The sequence below is a fragment of the Phalacrocorax carbo genome, chromosome 4, assembly GCF_963921805.1.
Source record: "Phalacrocorax carbo chromosome 4, bPhaCar2.1, whole genome shotgun sequence".
Classification (NCBI taxonomy): Eukaryota; Metazoa; Chordata; class Aves; order Suliformes; family Phalacrocoracidae; genus Phalacrocorax; species Phalacrocorax carbo.
In genome coordinates, this window is record NC_087516.1 from 81104968 (window position 1) to 81120935 (window position 15968).

The 15968-nt window shown below is 47.3% G+C and overlaps 1 protein-coding gene across 1 annotated transcript in view; it reads right to left on the reverse strand.

Annotated features, from left to right (window-relative positions):
- The window catches only part of ALPK1 (alpha kinase 1), a 49059-nt gene that overhangs the window by 20246 nt on the left and 12845 nt on the right, over nucleotides 1-15968 (reverse strand). The window contains exons 2-3 of the mRNA XM_064450635.1: nucleotides 11485-11717; nucleotides 7000-7154 (exon numbers count right to left, since the gene is read on the reverse strand). Of these exons, the coding sequence (XP_064306705.1) occupies nucleotides 7000-7154; nucleotides 11485-11605 (276 nt within the window). The 5' untranslated portion in view covers nucleotides 11606-11717. The remainder of the gene's footprint in view (nucleotides 1-6999; nucleotides 7155-11484; nucleotides 11718-15968) is intronic.

Sequence of the window (15968 nt, forward strand, 5' to 3'; positions counted from 1 at the left end):
GGAAATTATTGGTGCATAGTAAATGAGGATGAGGAGGAGGGGAAGAAAATAGGGGAAAATCTTTATGTGGCGGCTGATGTAAGAGGAATTACAAGCCCAAATAAATGAAATATTGATTTAATCCACTCTCTCTGCCCTCTTTATAAAGCAAGAATCCCGGAGGCATCCCCCCCTCCCCCCCCAGCCTGTAGGCTTGGGAAGGTGTCCTTTGGGAAAAGGCTTCTGCAAGTGGCTAAGTTAGAAAGCAGGGGCAGGAATCATTCCATTTTCAGAGCGTCCCCACACTTTTGCAGACGCTCTGGATTTCTGTGGTTGCTTATACCCCTTCGTCTCAGACTGTTTCAGAGTCTTTGTTTCATTTCTAACTGCAATTGAGGTTTAATATCTTAAGGAAAAAAATAACCAAAACCAAGAGCAGTCAGCAAAGATTTTCCAAGTCTGTGCACAGGGCAGGAGTTTCAGTGGCATATAATTCCAGGTACTTCAGCTCCCTCCCAAGAGCTGCGCCTAGTTAGCACTTCACTGAACCCTAACAAATTGCCCGGTTTTCTTTCCCCCTACGTTCCTCCCCTGTCAGATTAAACAGAGTCACAACACCAATGGATTTGGCTGAAATCTTTCACCCTTTTACCCCACGCGCTGTTAGCAAAGCCTGTCTTTCCAAGAGACCAAAGCTGCTGTCACCACATGGGACTTCTCTATCAATCTCTGCCTTTCAGCTGGCAATCAGAGCCCACTCAACAAATAACAAGGAATTAAACCTCCTACCACCTCTGTGATGGGCAGAAGAAAGCACGCCGGCGAGGTGCAGATGGATACGCTTGAAACACGGGATGGTCAAGTCACACAGTAAATAGCTGCACACTGAGCAGTAAGAAGCTCCCGGACACTTTCCTCTCTGCTTGGAGCAGCGGAGAACCCCATTTAATGGCTTGAGCTTCTGAAGCTGTTAATTAGCTCAAGTTATTCATCCTGAAGGCAATGGAGAGTTGGGTTTTTATTCAGTGGGAGCAGCACTAGGTCCATTATTAGCAGCATAAAACACCACAGAATGGGTCACTTTTTTACAACAGACCGCATCTTGCTTCACCAACTGAGAAAGTACTAGAGCAAGAAGAACCGCTTTTCTCAAAAGCCCCCCGTTTTTGCAATTTAACTTGCCACTAATTTCACTTCACTTCTATTGGCATGTTCAACGAGCTGCTCTCAGCTTCCACCCTCTGAGGGCCACTGCTGTTTGCAGGAAGCAGAGCTCCAGCAAACCAGTGCCAGGAGAGTCCCGCTGGCAGGACCAGCTCCATCCCCCACAGGACAGAGAGGACCTCCCACAACCCATCAACATAAAGCACAGAAGGCACTATCCCTGATCAAGCTGCTGTTGGCATGTAGTTCTCTGTGCTGAGTAGCAATAATGGAGCGCACCTACCCGCAGGGGCAAGTGGGAGAACCATCTGTTGATGAACTTGAGCTGTCTCAGGAGGGAGGAGAGCAGCAGGCGGCTCAGACTGCTGAACAGCAGCATTTTGGGGCGAGGACAGAAGCAGAACCCTTTAAAGTGCCGAGGAAGCTCCTTGAGGGGGAGCCCCTGAGGGCATCGTGTATCTGACAAGGCAGCAGGGATTCAGGGGACCACAGTCATCGGCAGGGGTGCCTGTTCTTAATTATTACCAAGGATAGGTCCAACAATTATTTGGTGGTCCTGATCCGTCCTGTTGTGCTCAAGCTCTAGACTATTTATAAATTATGGTGGCAATTCCCTGTGGTACATTAAAATACTATGTTGAGGGGGATATTTTAATACTTAAAAATAGCTAAGCGCCAGTGACAGAACACCCCCTGAGAAGGCGGCATCAAGACTGTTATAACCAGCTAAAAATCCGAGGGTCTCTTTCCTAAATCCGTGTCCTGAAAACACCAATCCATTTGTGAAGTAGTTTAATTTGGAAGGAAAACATAACATAGCAATCTCAGTAACAAAATATTTTAAAGTCTTTTTCAAGGAGGAAATATTCCATGAAGCTGCATCTGAGAAGAGGAAATCCTACCCATGAGGAAAGTACAGTCCTAGAGGGACCCAGGAGCAGACTCCCATTTCTTTTATTTGGCGGTCCACATAAATTCTGCTGTAGTTTTCCCACAGAGGCAGCAGAAGACTGAGTGCTTTGCAGCATTGCACACTGGCAGCATCAGGGCAGTCATCATGGACCGCGGAAGCTCTCCCGACTGGCACCTGATCTCTGATACTTCTCATTTACAGAGCACCAGGGACCGCGTAGCATGAGGGAAGCTGGGGTGCCACAGATTCCCTCTCGGGCTGAATTCAGCCCATGGCCACAGCGCTGTCTTACAACGCTCTCCATTCCACTGGGGTCACCCAAGAAGAGCTCTTACAATGCAGCTACCAAAAGGTCAGCCTGAACAACTCCAGGGCTACTATTTAGATCTTTAATTCTCCTATTACCACACTAACAGTTAGAAGGAAGAGAAAACTAAATCCTCAGCCCCCTGTTTAGTTCTTATTCAAAGGCTCCCAGCTCTTAAGTGCCACACACACACCCCCAAGGGTAGTTAGGGCATGTCCCTCAGAATGGTTTCCCTAATGGCAATCCATCAGCAGGTAATTCGCCAAGGCCCAGGCAAGGGCTGCGGGGCCTTATTTTCTACTCTTTCCAATATTCCCATTAAATCCCATGAGTTTCTGTGACAACAGGGCTAGGATCCATGCTTCCCCATCCACAGCAGGGAGCGCAGAGTCAGCCTGCGCAGATCCCTATGGCAGGTGCAGAAGGAGCTGCAGGAGCCCTACTCTCGTGGCCTTTTCCTTTTGTATTGACACTGTACCTATCCCAGCAGATCCTGGTCCATGGCTGAATGCCTCAGTCTGGATGCAGGAACTATTGATACATATGATAAAAATCAAGTAAAGCCCTACATCATTACATTGGGTTTGCAAACAGGCTGCAATCTTGAAAAAAAAAAACAAAAACAATTAAAATATGAATCGTCCCACAAGTGAACTACTTGTGTGCAGAAAGCTGTCCTTCAACAAAACCAACAGCAGGGTTTGTGGGATCAAAGCCCACGTGTACATGGGCATGTTGCCCTCTATTGGCTGGTCACCGACCGTAAGGCTAATTCCTTCCCTTGGGATAGGGGAAACATGCAGGAACAGTAACCCCTGGCAGCTCCCTTTTGTATCTGCAGCCCCAGTCCGAACGCCACAGCACGTGTGGTATTTAAAGAGAAAACGCTATCCCTCCTTATTTATACTCGTCAGCAAGGATGCTGTTACAATTCTGATTTTGCCTTGATTTGTTAAAAAAAATCCCAGGGTTTCCCGGTTTTTGCTCTGGATACAGATGTTGGTTACCACCCTTCAAGCCTTAGTGCAGGTTCCCACCGAAGGGGCGTTCAGGCTGAGACGGGGGGCGGCAGCTGACAGGGAAGCTGTCTTAAAACCTGCTAGGAAAATGTGGAAAATGGTATGAACAGTATGTTGAGCTTGTTGAACTGGGATAGCCTTTGTATTGGCTGGTGAATCCCTGGCAGGAAAAAGAAAAAAAAACCCAAACCAAAAAACCCAACCTTTCATAAGATGCAAAGATTTTGCAAAACCAGAAGCGTTGGTTTGCCTCAAGGATTGCAGTAAATCTGTTGCCTTAAAATCCCTAAAGAGGTTCAACAATTTCATATAGTGGAAAGAAAGAGCACGAAAAAAAATAGAAGTTTGTGTATGTTGCCAAAAATTGCCCTAAGCCCTGCTCTGGCAGCAGCACAGCTCCCATTGAACCGAGGCTGCAGCAAGAGAGCTCTGAGGAAAGCCTGGCTTGCCACTACCCCCTGCTCCCCCAAGCTGGTTGTGCCATGCCTTCCTACTGCTTCAGCCAGCGTGCAGAAGTAATGAGCATCCCACCGCAAAGACGAAGAAGAGCACTTTAAAAGGCTGCAGGTGCAGGTGGCTTTGCCTTCTTGATGTGTCAAAGTAGCATGCAGCCGCCAGCAACGGGTATCCCACTTTCTAAAGTGCAACACTAAGGCAAACCCTTGAAGCCAAAGCCTAATCCGCTTACTCACTGTGCGGGTCTCATGGAGCTTTTCAGCCTACTCACAGAGTAAAACATCCTCATGGTGAGCCCTGGTAGCCAGCTCAGCCTCCTCGTAACACCACCAGTGTGTTATGGTAATGAAGTGCCTTTCATTCGGGGATCTCAAAGCACTTTTTAAATGTAATGAATTACGGTTTATGAGCTTATTCTAAGCATGGCAAATTAAAATAAACAGCGATGAAAAATTTTAAAGGTTTTTCTGAACAATAAATTGACAAAGACTTAGGTTTTTTTCCTCCGGGGAATTAAATTATCCTTCTGTCCCTCATGCCAAAAAAAAGAAAAAAAAAAGTTGCTCAGACTTTTATCTTTCCTCATCACACTGTAATCACTTCTCTTCAGCCTCATTTCCCCCCCCAGCTTTTTATTCAAAGAACTGAAGCAGCCTTTGCTTTGCCTTGAAATTTTATTTAAAAAAAAGGGGAGGAATGGATGAAGGGGGGAAAAAAAAAAATCCCTTTTCCTGACTAATACTAATAATACAGGTCAAAATGTCAGTCTATCTACAATTAAATGGAAAACAAAAAAGGTTTTCCCTTTTTCCCATGGTACAATGGCACTGGAATATAAATTACCGATGAAGATGAAATAATACTTCAAAGCGCATGGGGAAAGGCAGCACAACGTTTACAAAGTATTTGCAACCGCAGGATGAAACATTGAAGACAACGGTAACCAATGGACTTCAGGGGGTGTCGGTGAATAGTCTAAAACTAGCATGCGGTAGGATTTTAGGTCCCTATAGTCTATGACCCCATGATATGCTTTGTTTAACAAGGGCAGCTGCAGTTATCAACAGATGTTTCAGCAATAAATAATTGGTATCATCTCAGAAAAGATCCATCTACCTGGGGAGAGGGCATAATGCTGCAAACACTGCTCTACTATTACAGCCACATTAATCTCCCATCTAGCCAGGTCTCTCAGGGAGTTTACTGCAGGTGTTTATCCTGGGAGAGAGCAGACAAACGCTCCAAAGTTAGAGTGCTGCGCGGCGATTGTAAAAGAGGTCAACCTCTGCCATAAATTTCTGTCTAAGGCCACACACACCAAAGAGAAAGAGAAAATAAATACCCAAGAAGCAGCAGCTCCCCACCCCCTCCAAGCAAATTCAGGATCCCTGCAATGTGGGATGCTGGCGAGGGGATGCCGGGGCTGACACCTCCCAGCCCTGCAGTTGGCTTTTCTGAGCTTCTTGTTGCTCAGGGCTATTCAAACGTAATAGTCATCCTCAAACAAAATTTGCTGGCCTTACTTGGGCAGGGCTGTCTCTGGAGCAGGTGAAATCTCCTGGCCACCTTGGAGTTAACAGCAGTTTTGCAGCTGGGATTTCAGCAGGGCCAGACCTTGCTGCCCCAAACTCCAGATTTTCAGGCCAGACTGCCCCTTCCCACGAGGAACGGGACTGTGTTGGCTTCAGACATACACCACAGTAAGCAAAAAAAATCCCAAAACAACTAACCACCCCAAACACCTCACAAACCTCATTTTTACTTCATGTCTGTCCTCCCAAAGGGATACCCATTAGCCTCAATGTTACATTTACCATTGAAAAGGGAGTCCTCTATTTGCTACAAGTCATGCCTGACATATCTCTGAGGAAATCAGAAAAGCAAAAAGCAATCCACATTTCTTGCCACCTTCTACTCTTGAAGCTGAAACTCACCACCTTCCAGGGTGGGATCCCCAAGCACCATTTGGATCCTACAACTCCTTACGCAGCCAAGTATCTGTTACTCACAGAAGTCACATTAAATTCTTGCCTCTCCTGCCTAGGTTTTGGCCAGCTTTGGTCCTCAAAGGGATCCTGTCAAGTAATTTTCTTGAGATAAGAAAAGCAGGTGATGAATTGTGCAAGCCCTACTGAAGTGAGTAATCCCCATTGCCTCCTAGCAGTACTGAATTAAACAAAGCACAACACTCTTCAAATTCATGGTTTTTTTTCTAATTTTATGTAAACATTCAGCATCTTAGTTTTATTTTAATAGCAGTTCTTCAGAAGAGAGGTAAACATTATCTTAGTGGAAACAGAACTGCCCTGTGAAACCAGAGGAATAGACAAAGCAAGTGCCTGAACTAGAGTGGGCTGAGCATGAAAGAGAGCTGAAACAGCATAAATGCGGTCGAAGTCATTGCTGCATGTTCCAGTGAATGCTCTGCAAGGTGCTCAAAGCATGGACAACCCCTACGTACCTCTGGGATCACTTCTAGACAAGGCAAAGGCAGTGCCTTCTGCTCCGCAATGTCTTTGTCATTACTACCTAGCCACTTTTTTCCTTGCACAGCAACAGCCAAACGTTTTGAGTGCTTCCAGGCATTATCACTTGAATCCATTTTATCTTTCCTGCACTTGGAGACCACATAAAACTGCAGGTACCAGCAAGACCTCAAACCCACAGCCTTGAGTGGTGTCGCACACCCATTTACGACAAGCTACACAGCCAACAGACCAGAAGCCTAACCCCGAGGCAGAGCTCCCGCTGATCTCACACCCTTGGCTTGCTTGCAGTGGCAGCAGCGGGCAGGACTTTGATGCAGTGGTGACATGGAGGTGAGCTGCATCACAAGTAGGAAACCTTAATTCACTCATGTTGCTTCACAGCAACTTTAATTAAAAAAAAAAATCAGAAACTACGTAGCTTCTGGGTCCCTCTTGTCTGAGGACCAAAACAAATAAAAGCCACATCTCTATTTTGGCCCTTTGGCCTTTGTGAGCTGCCCCATCCCAACAGACTTGCTGACCTCTGCTTGCCAAGCAGTTCCTCACCTGCTGATGCCACCATGCAGAAAAACAAGCCCCTGAAACCATGGGTGATACTACCTACCAGGGCTCTGTGTGCCCTCAAGCACCTCAGCAGGACATTTTATGCAACAGGTGTTTTGAACTCCATACCAGCAAATCGGGGAGCCTCGCGCTGATCATATCTTGCAGGTTTGTTTTGTCTTCTGGGCCGAGGTCTTGTTTGTATTGCCATTTCTCCGGCACAAAGGGCCACTTCATTTCCTTTGCCTCTTCCAGAAGGGTCCTCAAGTCCTCAGGAAGCAAAGCTGAAAAGGTCAAAGAGCAGGTAAAGATATTGTGGAGAGTTCAGCCGAAACACTTAAGACAGAGCACCCACCCTGCAAAAGGCATGCCACCCCTCCCTCTCAGACCTTCTCCCAGATGCTACCAGCTCTTAGCTCTTGCCACCAGCCTCATCTGGAGGGATGGCGAGCTCGCCTGTCATCTGTTACCCTTGGCTGCTCTGCCCTCCAGGTAAATGGGAGCCATCAGCCATTAAAAAGGCTTTTAGCAGGAAGTCACACCGGCTGGTGGCTGGCTGGGCGTGAAGAACTACTCCAAGAGAGACAGGATGAAACCTGTTCTGCCCTGTGAGGACTCTTTGCAGAACAAACTAGGTCAACAGCACAGAAGACCTGTCCCCCTTGCTCAGGGCTTGCTGAGTCAGCAGAGACAGCTTGAAAAGCCACATTGAAACTGGGAGATAAACCCGGACCATATAAAGCAATTAGTGCCCTTGGTCCAGGCATGCTCCTACCCAGGCATGGCGAGCATGGAGCCGCATGGAAATCCCAGCCTTTCCCCTGAGGGTTTCCAAACCCAAACCAAAGCACAGCTTCCCTCCCACCCAGAAAGGCCAAGCCCAAAAGAGTCAAAAGACAGGTGGGGTTGGTTGTTTTTGGTGGGAGGGCTAAGTATTCCCAGCTCTGGCCCCTGATCCTCCAGCAACATGACAGAGCTCGCAAGGCAAGAGCACCGTTTGGCCCATGCCCATGTCCTGCTCCTTCACCTCCCATATAACCATCAGCTTCAGCTGCATCTCCAACCTGATCCGACTAGGGATGCAACTGCTAGTAGGAGCACACAGCTAGAGATCTGGCCTAGGATTGCCCCTTCCTTTCAGCTTAAGCCCACATTTTAATTTTCCTTAAAACAGGGGTGAAACCACAAGCCTGAGTGTGCTGTGCTAACCACTTGGCTGGGCAGACTCTCTGGCCAATAAAACTGGATTAACAAGGATTATTGACCAGATGGGGTTAATGGTGATCATCAGCTGCAGAGCTGGCCCCTTCTGGCCATTAATCCCCAGAAAAAACCCTGCTCAGAGACCATCATTGCTTTAACGAGGCAATGCAATAAACGTATTACTTTTTTTTTAATCCATCCTTTACAGGTGACTGTAGAAAACACACTACATGAAGTCTATTCCACGCTCATATTTCAGTGCATTCACCGGTACATTTTTCCTGGGAAAAAGTGGGAAGTTGAATATTTAGGGCCCTTTTTAGAAAAAGTCACCTTTAAAAAGATATTACTTTTTCCAACCCACATTTTCTCACTTGTTGCTGCAGCTCTGGACACGTCTCCCCTTACACACCCCAGCTCCACGCACAGCCACGTTTCCCTGCCCTTCTGAAGTGGTGTCTGGAGGGGCTCAGCCCTCCATGCCATGGCAAGGTGGCCCAGCGGCTGAGCTGGAGGGGAGAGGAGGCTGTGCTCTCACCCCTGCACCTCCCACTGCAAAAATCAGTGCAGGAGCAGGGATACCCGGCTCATCACAAGCAACGCAAAATGATGGGCAGAGGGCTTCATCCCCTACTGTGTAGAAGGGGGAAGACTGAGCTTCCCAAACTCTTTTCCAAAGGAAAATTGGGGGGGACCCCCGAAGGCAGTCACAGGAAGCACGTTTCCCCATATGATTCCATAGGACCGACATTTTGGGGAAGAATCTAGAGAAAGAGAAATAGGATGCTTACAGAGGCAGCCTTTCTGTCTCCTTCTCTACCTTCTTCTTTTCCACACAAACTCACGTTTACTTAAATAACACTAAAACAGGAAAATAGCGTCAGCAGCTATGAAAATAATCAGTGGGATAACGTGGAGGTTGGTATTCTCCCTAAAGCGTAAAGGTGTTACCGCTGTCCTCTTGTTCCTGTTTTCCATATTATCCTTACTTAAACCTTAATCCTTCCCCTACTTGATGTACTAAAGAACCAAGAATACTGCCAAAGTCTTGAATATTTAACTTTGATTTTTTTAAGACACATCCTCAGCAATCTCTACTGCCGAGCTGGTTACGAAAGGAAACCAGGGTAACGTCTTCAGAAGGATTTGGCAATCTAGGAGCCTTCAACCACCTTTGGGGTTGGACATTCGTGTAAGCCTAGCAGGATACCGCTTCGAGCCTTGCTGTGACATCTAGCTGTCACCACACAGAAATAAACACAATTAGGGTATTAATGACAATAAAATGATGTTGTATCGCAAGAGCATCCACTAGAACCACACCAACTAGTTGGGAAGCTCATGTGAACAGTCCTGCAGTTTTCAGCTAAAATCCAAGTGCCAGAACAAGAGTTTACTCTTTAATAGACAGCTGTTCTTACTGCAGACAACAGAAATTCATTAATTAATGAAGGTGAAACTAGCACAAAAGTTGATTGGAACTATTTCTAGCCTAAAAAGAAATAAAAAAAGCCATCCAGACCCATCTGACACCCACTCTGCCCCCTCAGCTAAAGCGATATAAGAACACACTCCTCCTCTCCCCCCCGTTTATACATAATTTGGCTTTCAGTTCTTCCTGCGCCTAGTCTGAGAAAGCTGGGGCGAACAAAGGCAGCCCCAGGAGGAGAGGGGGGCGAAGAAACCCCCTCTGCCTCTGTGCTGGGAGGGTCCCCCCGAAGCCGAGAGCTGCCGACCTGCGAGGCCCTGCCTTCCCCGGGCAGAGAGCCCCAGCGGTTATTAATGTCGCTGTCACCGCCCCGCTGCTGGGTATTTTTCTTTCAGCTGATGGGAACACGGTCCTCGGAAAAGCCCGAGCATCACTTCAGGCTCTGATCGCCCATTTCCTGAAGCAGATTACCTGAAGGACCATGTCTAATCGAGTGATTATAAGGGCACTGATTTACCTTATCTGGAACTAAACTGATTATTTCTCATACTTTGCGGTATTTAATAGGAGAAAAGGAGGGAGGAGGATGAGGGAAAAAAGCCTACCTGATTTGGAGCTCAAGAGCCTATTCTAAGGACCCATAATAAAACTTAAAAGAATTTGTGATGAAGAAACAAAGTCCCCTTTGTTGAAAACAAAGAGAAAAAATCTTCCAGTATCCATAACAGAAACCTATATGCCACCCTCCACCGCAAACAGACTTAGGTGCTTCAGAAAAAGGCAGCTGACCTCCCAGCAAGAACAAGGATGGTTGGAAAAAACGTATTCTCAACGGCTCTGCACTCCAAGACAAACAAAGGATTTTAAAGATCAAATTAACGTTATGGCCGAGCCATTCATGCAAAGCAAGACTAAACATTATTAACACTAAACTGGAAAACGGACAGCACTGCAGATGTGTCAGGCAAAGGAAAATCTGCACATAAAGAGATTGTTTTGTCATATTTTTTTTTTGCTAATGCCTTTTTTTCCTCCCCCAGAAGTTCCACCTTCGTCCTTTACTATATTATTCTGTAGTTGCTAAAGTTATTTTTGCGTGTGGCACAAAGGAGCACGTAAGCTCCCTACCCTGTACCAAAAAGGCATAATTAAAACAAGTTCTGCAATTCAAACCTGGCTTTTATTTCATGAATAAAAAAGCTGTAGCAATATAGTTATGTACCCCTCTGAAAGTCTGAACCTAGAGAAGGCTGAACAGAGTCTACTACATCCTTTCATGATTCATGTGAACTGGATTTCCACTAGAATTAAGAATAATTATTTTTTTTTTTCCACAAACCAGTCTCAAAGCACCACAGCAATACCAAAATAAATGCTGGTTTCCACAGCATTAAAACAAATTAAGAACCCTTCTATTACAGCTCTCACTAAATACTGCTTCCTTTCCCCGTTATTTATTCCAGCCATTAACTAGCATGGATTTTCCTTTCAAGAGGGATATTGCACGTTTTTCTTCTTTGGACACCACTTATAGAGGTCACACACATTTTACAAGATAAAGATTCAGGCAATGAGCTCTTTAATATATTAGGAGAAGCTAACAAACAGAAAAAGCCCTCCCCCAGTTCCTATGAAAGGAGAGGAAATATGTGCCCTTATTCAGAAGTTGCATCCTTTTTTTTTTCTTTCCTTTTTTCTTAATAACTGAAATTTATGTGCATCAGCAAACTTTTGGGCATTGTTCCTCCCAAACTAAACTGTTCCTTACAGCCTCATGTTTACTGAAGCCTAAAATTAGAACTGACAGCAATTCACTGCAACAAAGTGGACTTCTTTCCCTGCCTGCCTGTAACCCGCATCCCATTCATGGCCTTGAAATCCAGGCATCTCTTGACACTCATCTGCCAGGAGAAGAAAAACAGGGCAGGGCTGAGGACCAGCGGCTGCTGCCGTGGCCCTGCCGCCTCTCCTGGGGACCTCACCTTGGCACCGCCGGTATTCTCGCTCGTCTTCCTCACCCGTGTCAGCCTTTGCTGACAGGAGCGCATCCAGAGCTCGCTTGCAGTCCTGCAGCAGCACGGCCACAGCATTTTGATTATTCATGAAGGCTGATCCCACTCGGCTGTGAATTGGGTGTCCCCGGGTGCACGGTGATCAATTACTTAAGAGAAGACACGGATTCTAAATGAAAAGGATCCCTTCAAGGCTGAGGTACCTGGCAAACAAAGGAGGGGGAAAATGATTAACTAAAGTATCATCAATTATCTGAAAGGCTCAAGCAGGGAGAAATAATAGGGGAAATACATGAAAATACATGACAGCCTTGGAGAACTTTATTAGAGGAGTGTGTGAAATTACTGGAGGGTTTCAGTGACAAACTGTGCGAGGCTAACATCTCCGAGGTGCCAGGACGGGCTCTTCAATGGAGCTGTGAAACCCCAAGCAGGGAAGTGACTAGCCAGGCTGTGCCGAAGCCCTTTGCACCTGGGAGGCTCAGGCTGTCGCACGCTGTTAGCCGGGATTGAATGGCAGAGCCGTGCATGCTCTGAACTCGCAGAGGACGCTGTGTGCGTTGCTAGACCACGGGGGCCGCCTCTTATTTCCCTGGCACACAGGAGCACGTTGCTTTCTCGCCTCCTCTCACACTAGCCCTGCTCCTGCCACGTAACACAGCATCTTACCACGGTTCGGTTGAGGTAGTGGAGCAAAAACAGTGTTTGAAGGAGCCTGCCGGAATAAAAAGTCTTTTTGCTGATATCGTGGCACACGGCAGGAGCGTACCTTGCGCAAAGCCACAGCCCCATAGGACAAGTGCTGGAGTTGATCACCAGCTCTGTGACAGACAGAAAGGACAGAACCGGGCCTCCCGCAGCCAGACGAGATCTCAGGAGCCTTTCCAAACCTGATAACCCCTCCCTCCCACCTCCCACACTGATGCCATCCATCTGTCTTCCCAGGCTGCCCACCTCATGCCCTCACCCTCAGGAAGCGCTCCTGGCACGGACACTGCCTGGGTGCTGCTGAGCATCCTTCGGGGCAGGGGCCAGGGGCACCCACAGCTCAGGGCTGAGGAGATCAGCTGTTAACAGCCAAGCAAAGGCTCTGGATATGCTGTGAAGCAGCTCACACGTGATGTGCAGGGTACCAACGCCAAATCCTTTCCAGTTGCTACAGTAATTTTGGGGGAAGCCCCTAGTAGCAGAGGTCTGCTAGTGTCTGCTTGGACTGCTTCTATCCAAGGCTGTCTGTCTGTACATCCACCCGGCTGCCTGGCTTGCTCTAACTTTTCTACTGCAAGTCCTTCAGGTGCTTATAACATTGCTAATGGTGATGCAGAAAAAACCCTACCATTTCCACCCCAGGTATCTGGCTCAGCATCCCCCAAAACAGTCAAGGAGCTTTCAAAAAATGAACCACGAAAAGAGTAATTTGTGAGGTTTTTTCCCACCAATCTGGTGATGGTCTCACTTAAAAAAACTACTCCCACAGTTTGAAGCAATGTAGTCAGAAACAGCCTCTGTGAAAACATTTCTAAAATTGGGGAAACAGTAAAGCTATGAAGGAGGAAGGGCAGTGCAAAGGAACGCATGTACAGGCACAGTTTGCTCTGCTCACTACAAACAATTTACATTTTAGCAGCTAGATTTCCAGTTGTTTTGTTGTTTGGGTTTTTTTCCCCCCCTTTCTGTTGCAGCCCCATGATCGCTGGATCCCAGAGCTGGTAGCAGATAGCCTGTGTTCTCAATGGCACCAAGTAAGAGCAAGCTGCCAGATTGAAAAGCAGAGGGCAAAAGAGATGCACTCATGCGAAAGCAGAGAGGATCAGAGAGCCTGCCGTGGAAGGGCAGGTGGAGCAGGGCAAAAGACGGGATTCAACAGCAAAGAGCCTGGAGGCAGGAGCTAGTCAGCAGGGCTGTGACTGACTCTGCAGACAAATGCCTGAGAAAGAAGAAATTCAGAAAGCAGCCATAAAAAGGGAGGCTGAGGTCAGGAGCACAGACATGGAAGAGCAACTAGAGAGCAGAGTAGACAAGCAAAAGATCAGCTAGATGCAGAGCCATAGATAAAAACTTAGGCAAGACTAACACTGTTAAACACTCAATGTTTCTTAGCATCTGAGGCTTGGCTTTGTGATTGCAGTGGTGTTTTGCTGGTGTCAATTCTTTCTGCACCATCCACACCGTGGAGCACCTCGACAGGGCTTCCTTCTACTCCAGCTGCGCTCCAGAGCGCAGCCCGAGAAGGTTCTGGCACAGTATTCAAACCAGCTGCAAAAGCAGATGGCAGTTTTCATGTTCTGGTGGGTACAAAGCATCATCTAGTAAGAATTAAAATCACAGAACAGAATCTTAGATCTTGAGTTGGAAGGGACCCCCTAAGGATCATTAAGTCCAACTCCCTACGTAAGGAGTCCCAAGAGTACAGAGTCAGACAGAGATAACAGAGGAGCTAACTTCAGTTCTTAGGTCTGCTGCTGATGTCCTGGTGATGCCAAGTCACATACGCCGTGCCTCATTTCTCCTTCCACTGTCACATACACAAGAGAGGGACAGAGGTGCCAGCTGAGATGCGGCCTGTTTGCTGGGGCGCTCAGCGGACAGCTAGAAACCTCAGGTGCAGCGAAGTCAAGTTTGTCAGTGTCTGAGATGTCGACCGCATGAATGAATAAAAAGCCTGTATAGTGAAGAAAGTGCTCTGGGGAGCAGCACGGGTTGCATTGCTGTCTTTGTCACTCTCACGCGATCAACTCTGTGCTCAGAAAGCTGTTAAAAGAGAGCCTGTCCTTTCTCCCTGGCACCTGGGAGACATTTGCCTCCACCAGGAAAAACAATCAAATTAAATATACAATACAGGTCAGAGTTCTTATAACGTGAGCAGGTTAAAGTCTGCACTCAGGTTCAGTTTCCATCCTCCAACATAACTCTGAGGTGAGATTGCTGCCCTTTTTCCTCCCCTTCACAGCTCTGCCCAAGTTGATATTTCTACTTTCCTTTCCTTCAACCACTTATGGGGGAGGATTTAGAGGTGTTTTTAGAAAACAGGTGCACATACAGGTATTAAGACAGGCTAAGAATACAACTCTTAAGGATGGCAAAGTTAAAAGAAAGCCGCAGTTGCAGAATTTATAGCTGATGGCCTCTCCTAGTGCTTCTCTCCCCGCCATGGACAAGAAGAAACAAAGTAGAAGGAAAACTCAGAAAGGGTTCTCCATCGTTTTAAGCTCCAAGAAATAGCAAGCAGGGCCACCCCATGCAGGGCACGATCCCACAGGGTTTGAGCCAGGTGAGCATAGCTGGGTGCTGGGATCACCTCCCACATGGCAAAGGGTTGGAAGCAGGCACATGGCCCATTTAGGGGCTCCCGTCAGGAGCAAAAGGAGACTGGGCCAGAGACACAGCTGCAGTGCGGTCCAAAGTCCAGCCGGGAGACAGGGCTGAGCTATCTGTCACCAGCAAAAATAATCCTAAAAAAAAAAAAAGACCACAACTCTGATGGGGTTTGCTCACAGCACAAGGTTTTAGTCCACATCCTAGTTCACAAACCTCCCTTCTCCCTAAGCACCTCCAGGTCACAAGGACAGACATCTCTCAACACCCAGAAAGCAGACGCTTGGGAAAAGCAGAGTCCCCTCCTCCTACCCGGCCAGGTCTAGAAAAGCTGATCCCATCCCTGGGTATCCACCGGGGAAAAGAAAAGCAGCCCCCTCTGCTATTATCACAGTAACACACCTATGCTAGTGTTGCTTGCTCTGTTAACTGCACTGACATCTGCTAATTGATTTATCTGATTACCCAGCCCTGTGGGAGCGAGTGTGCGGCCGTCCCATGAGTACCTCCCAGGTTGGGATCAAGCATCCCTGCCATCTGGCCCTGACTCCATTCCTTTGTGTAATTGATTTCCTAAAAAAAATTCTCGTTTTCTAGGGAGTCCTCTCCAGTAACCACCAAGCACATGTAGACGAATCTCAGATCCGCTGTGACCACCGGTCCAAGCGAGCGGAGGAAACCGCTTCAAGAGCATGCAGAGGCGTGTTGGAGAAAGCCTGCGTTCAACTGCCGCCTCGCAGCCCTGGTAAATACGTGTTCACAAACGCAATTTTCTGTGAAGATGCACTAAAGCAAACAAGTGCTGGGCCATTTGCCTTTACCAAAAATAAACACAGCATTAAGAGCATGCAAGGGAGCTTACAGACACGTTTCAACTTATCTATGTTGCAGTCCAGAGCACAAAACTAGCCTCTGAAACCCAGCTCGTGGAAAGGCTGGAAGGCTGCAGCCTGGAAGATCTCTTTGGGTCTTTACTGTAAGGAGGAGGGCCCCGTGGCTTTGTGAGCCACACAGGCTGCAAGCCTCACAAAGAACTGACGGGGCTTAGCGGGGAAGCTTAAATTAGCGTAGAAGTACAGCACTTGGCTTCCTAGGATTGTAAAGATTTAACTCACCGGGAAACTGCCAGATCTCTAACA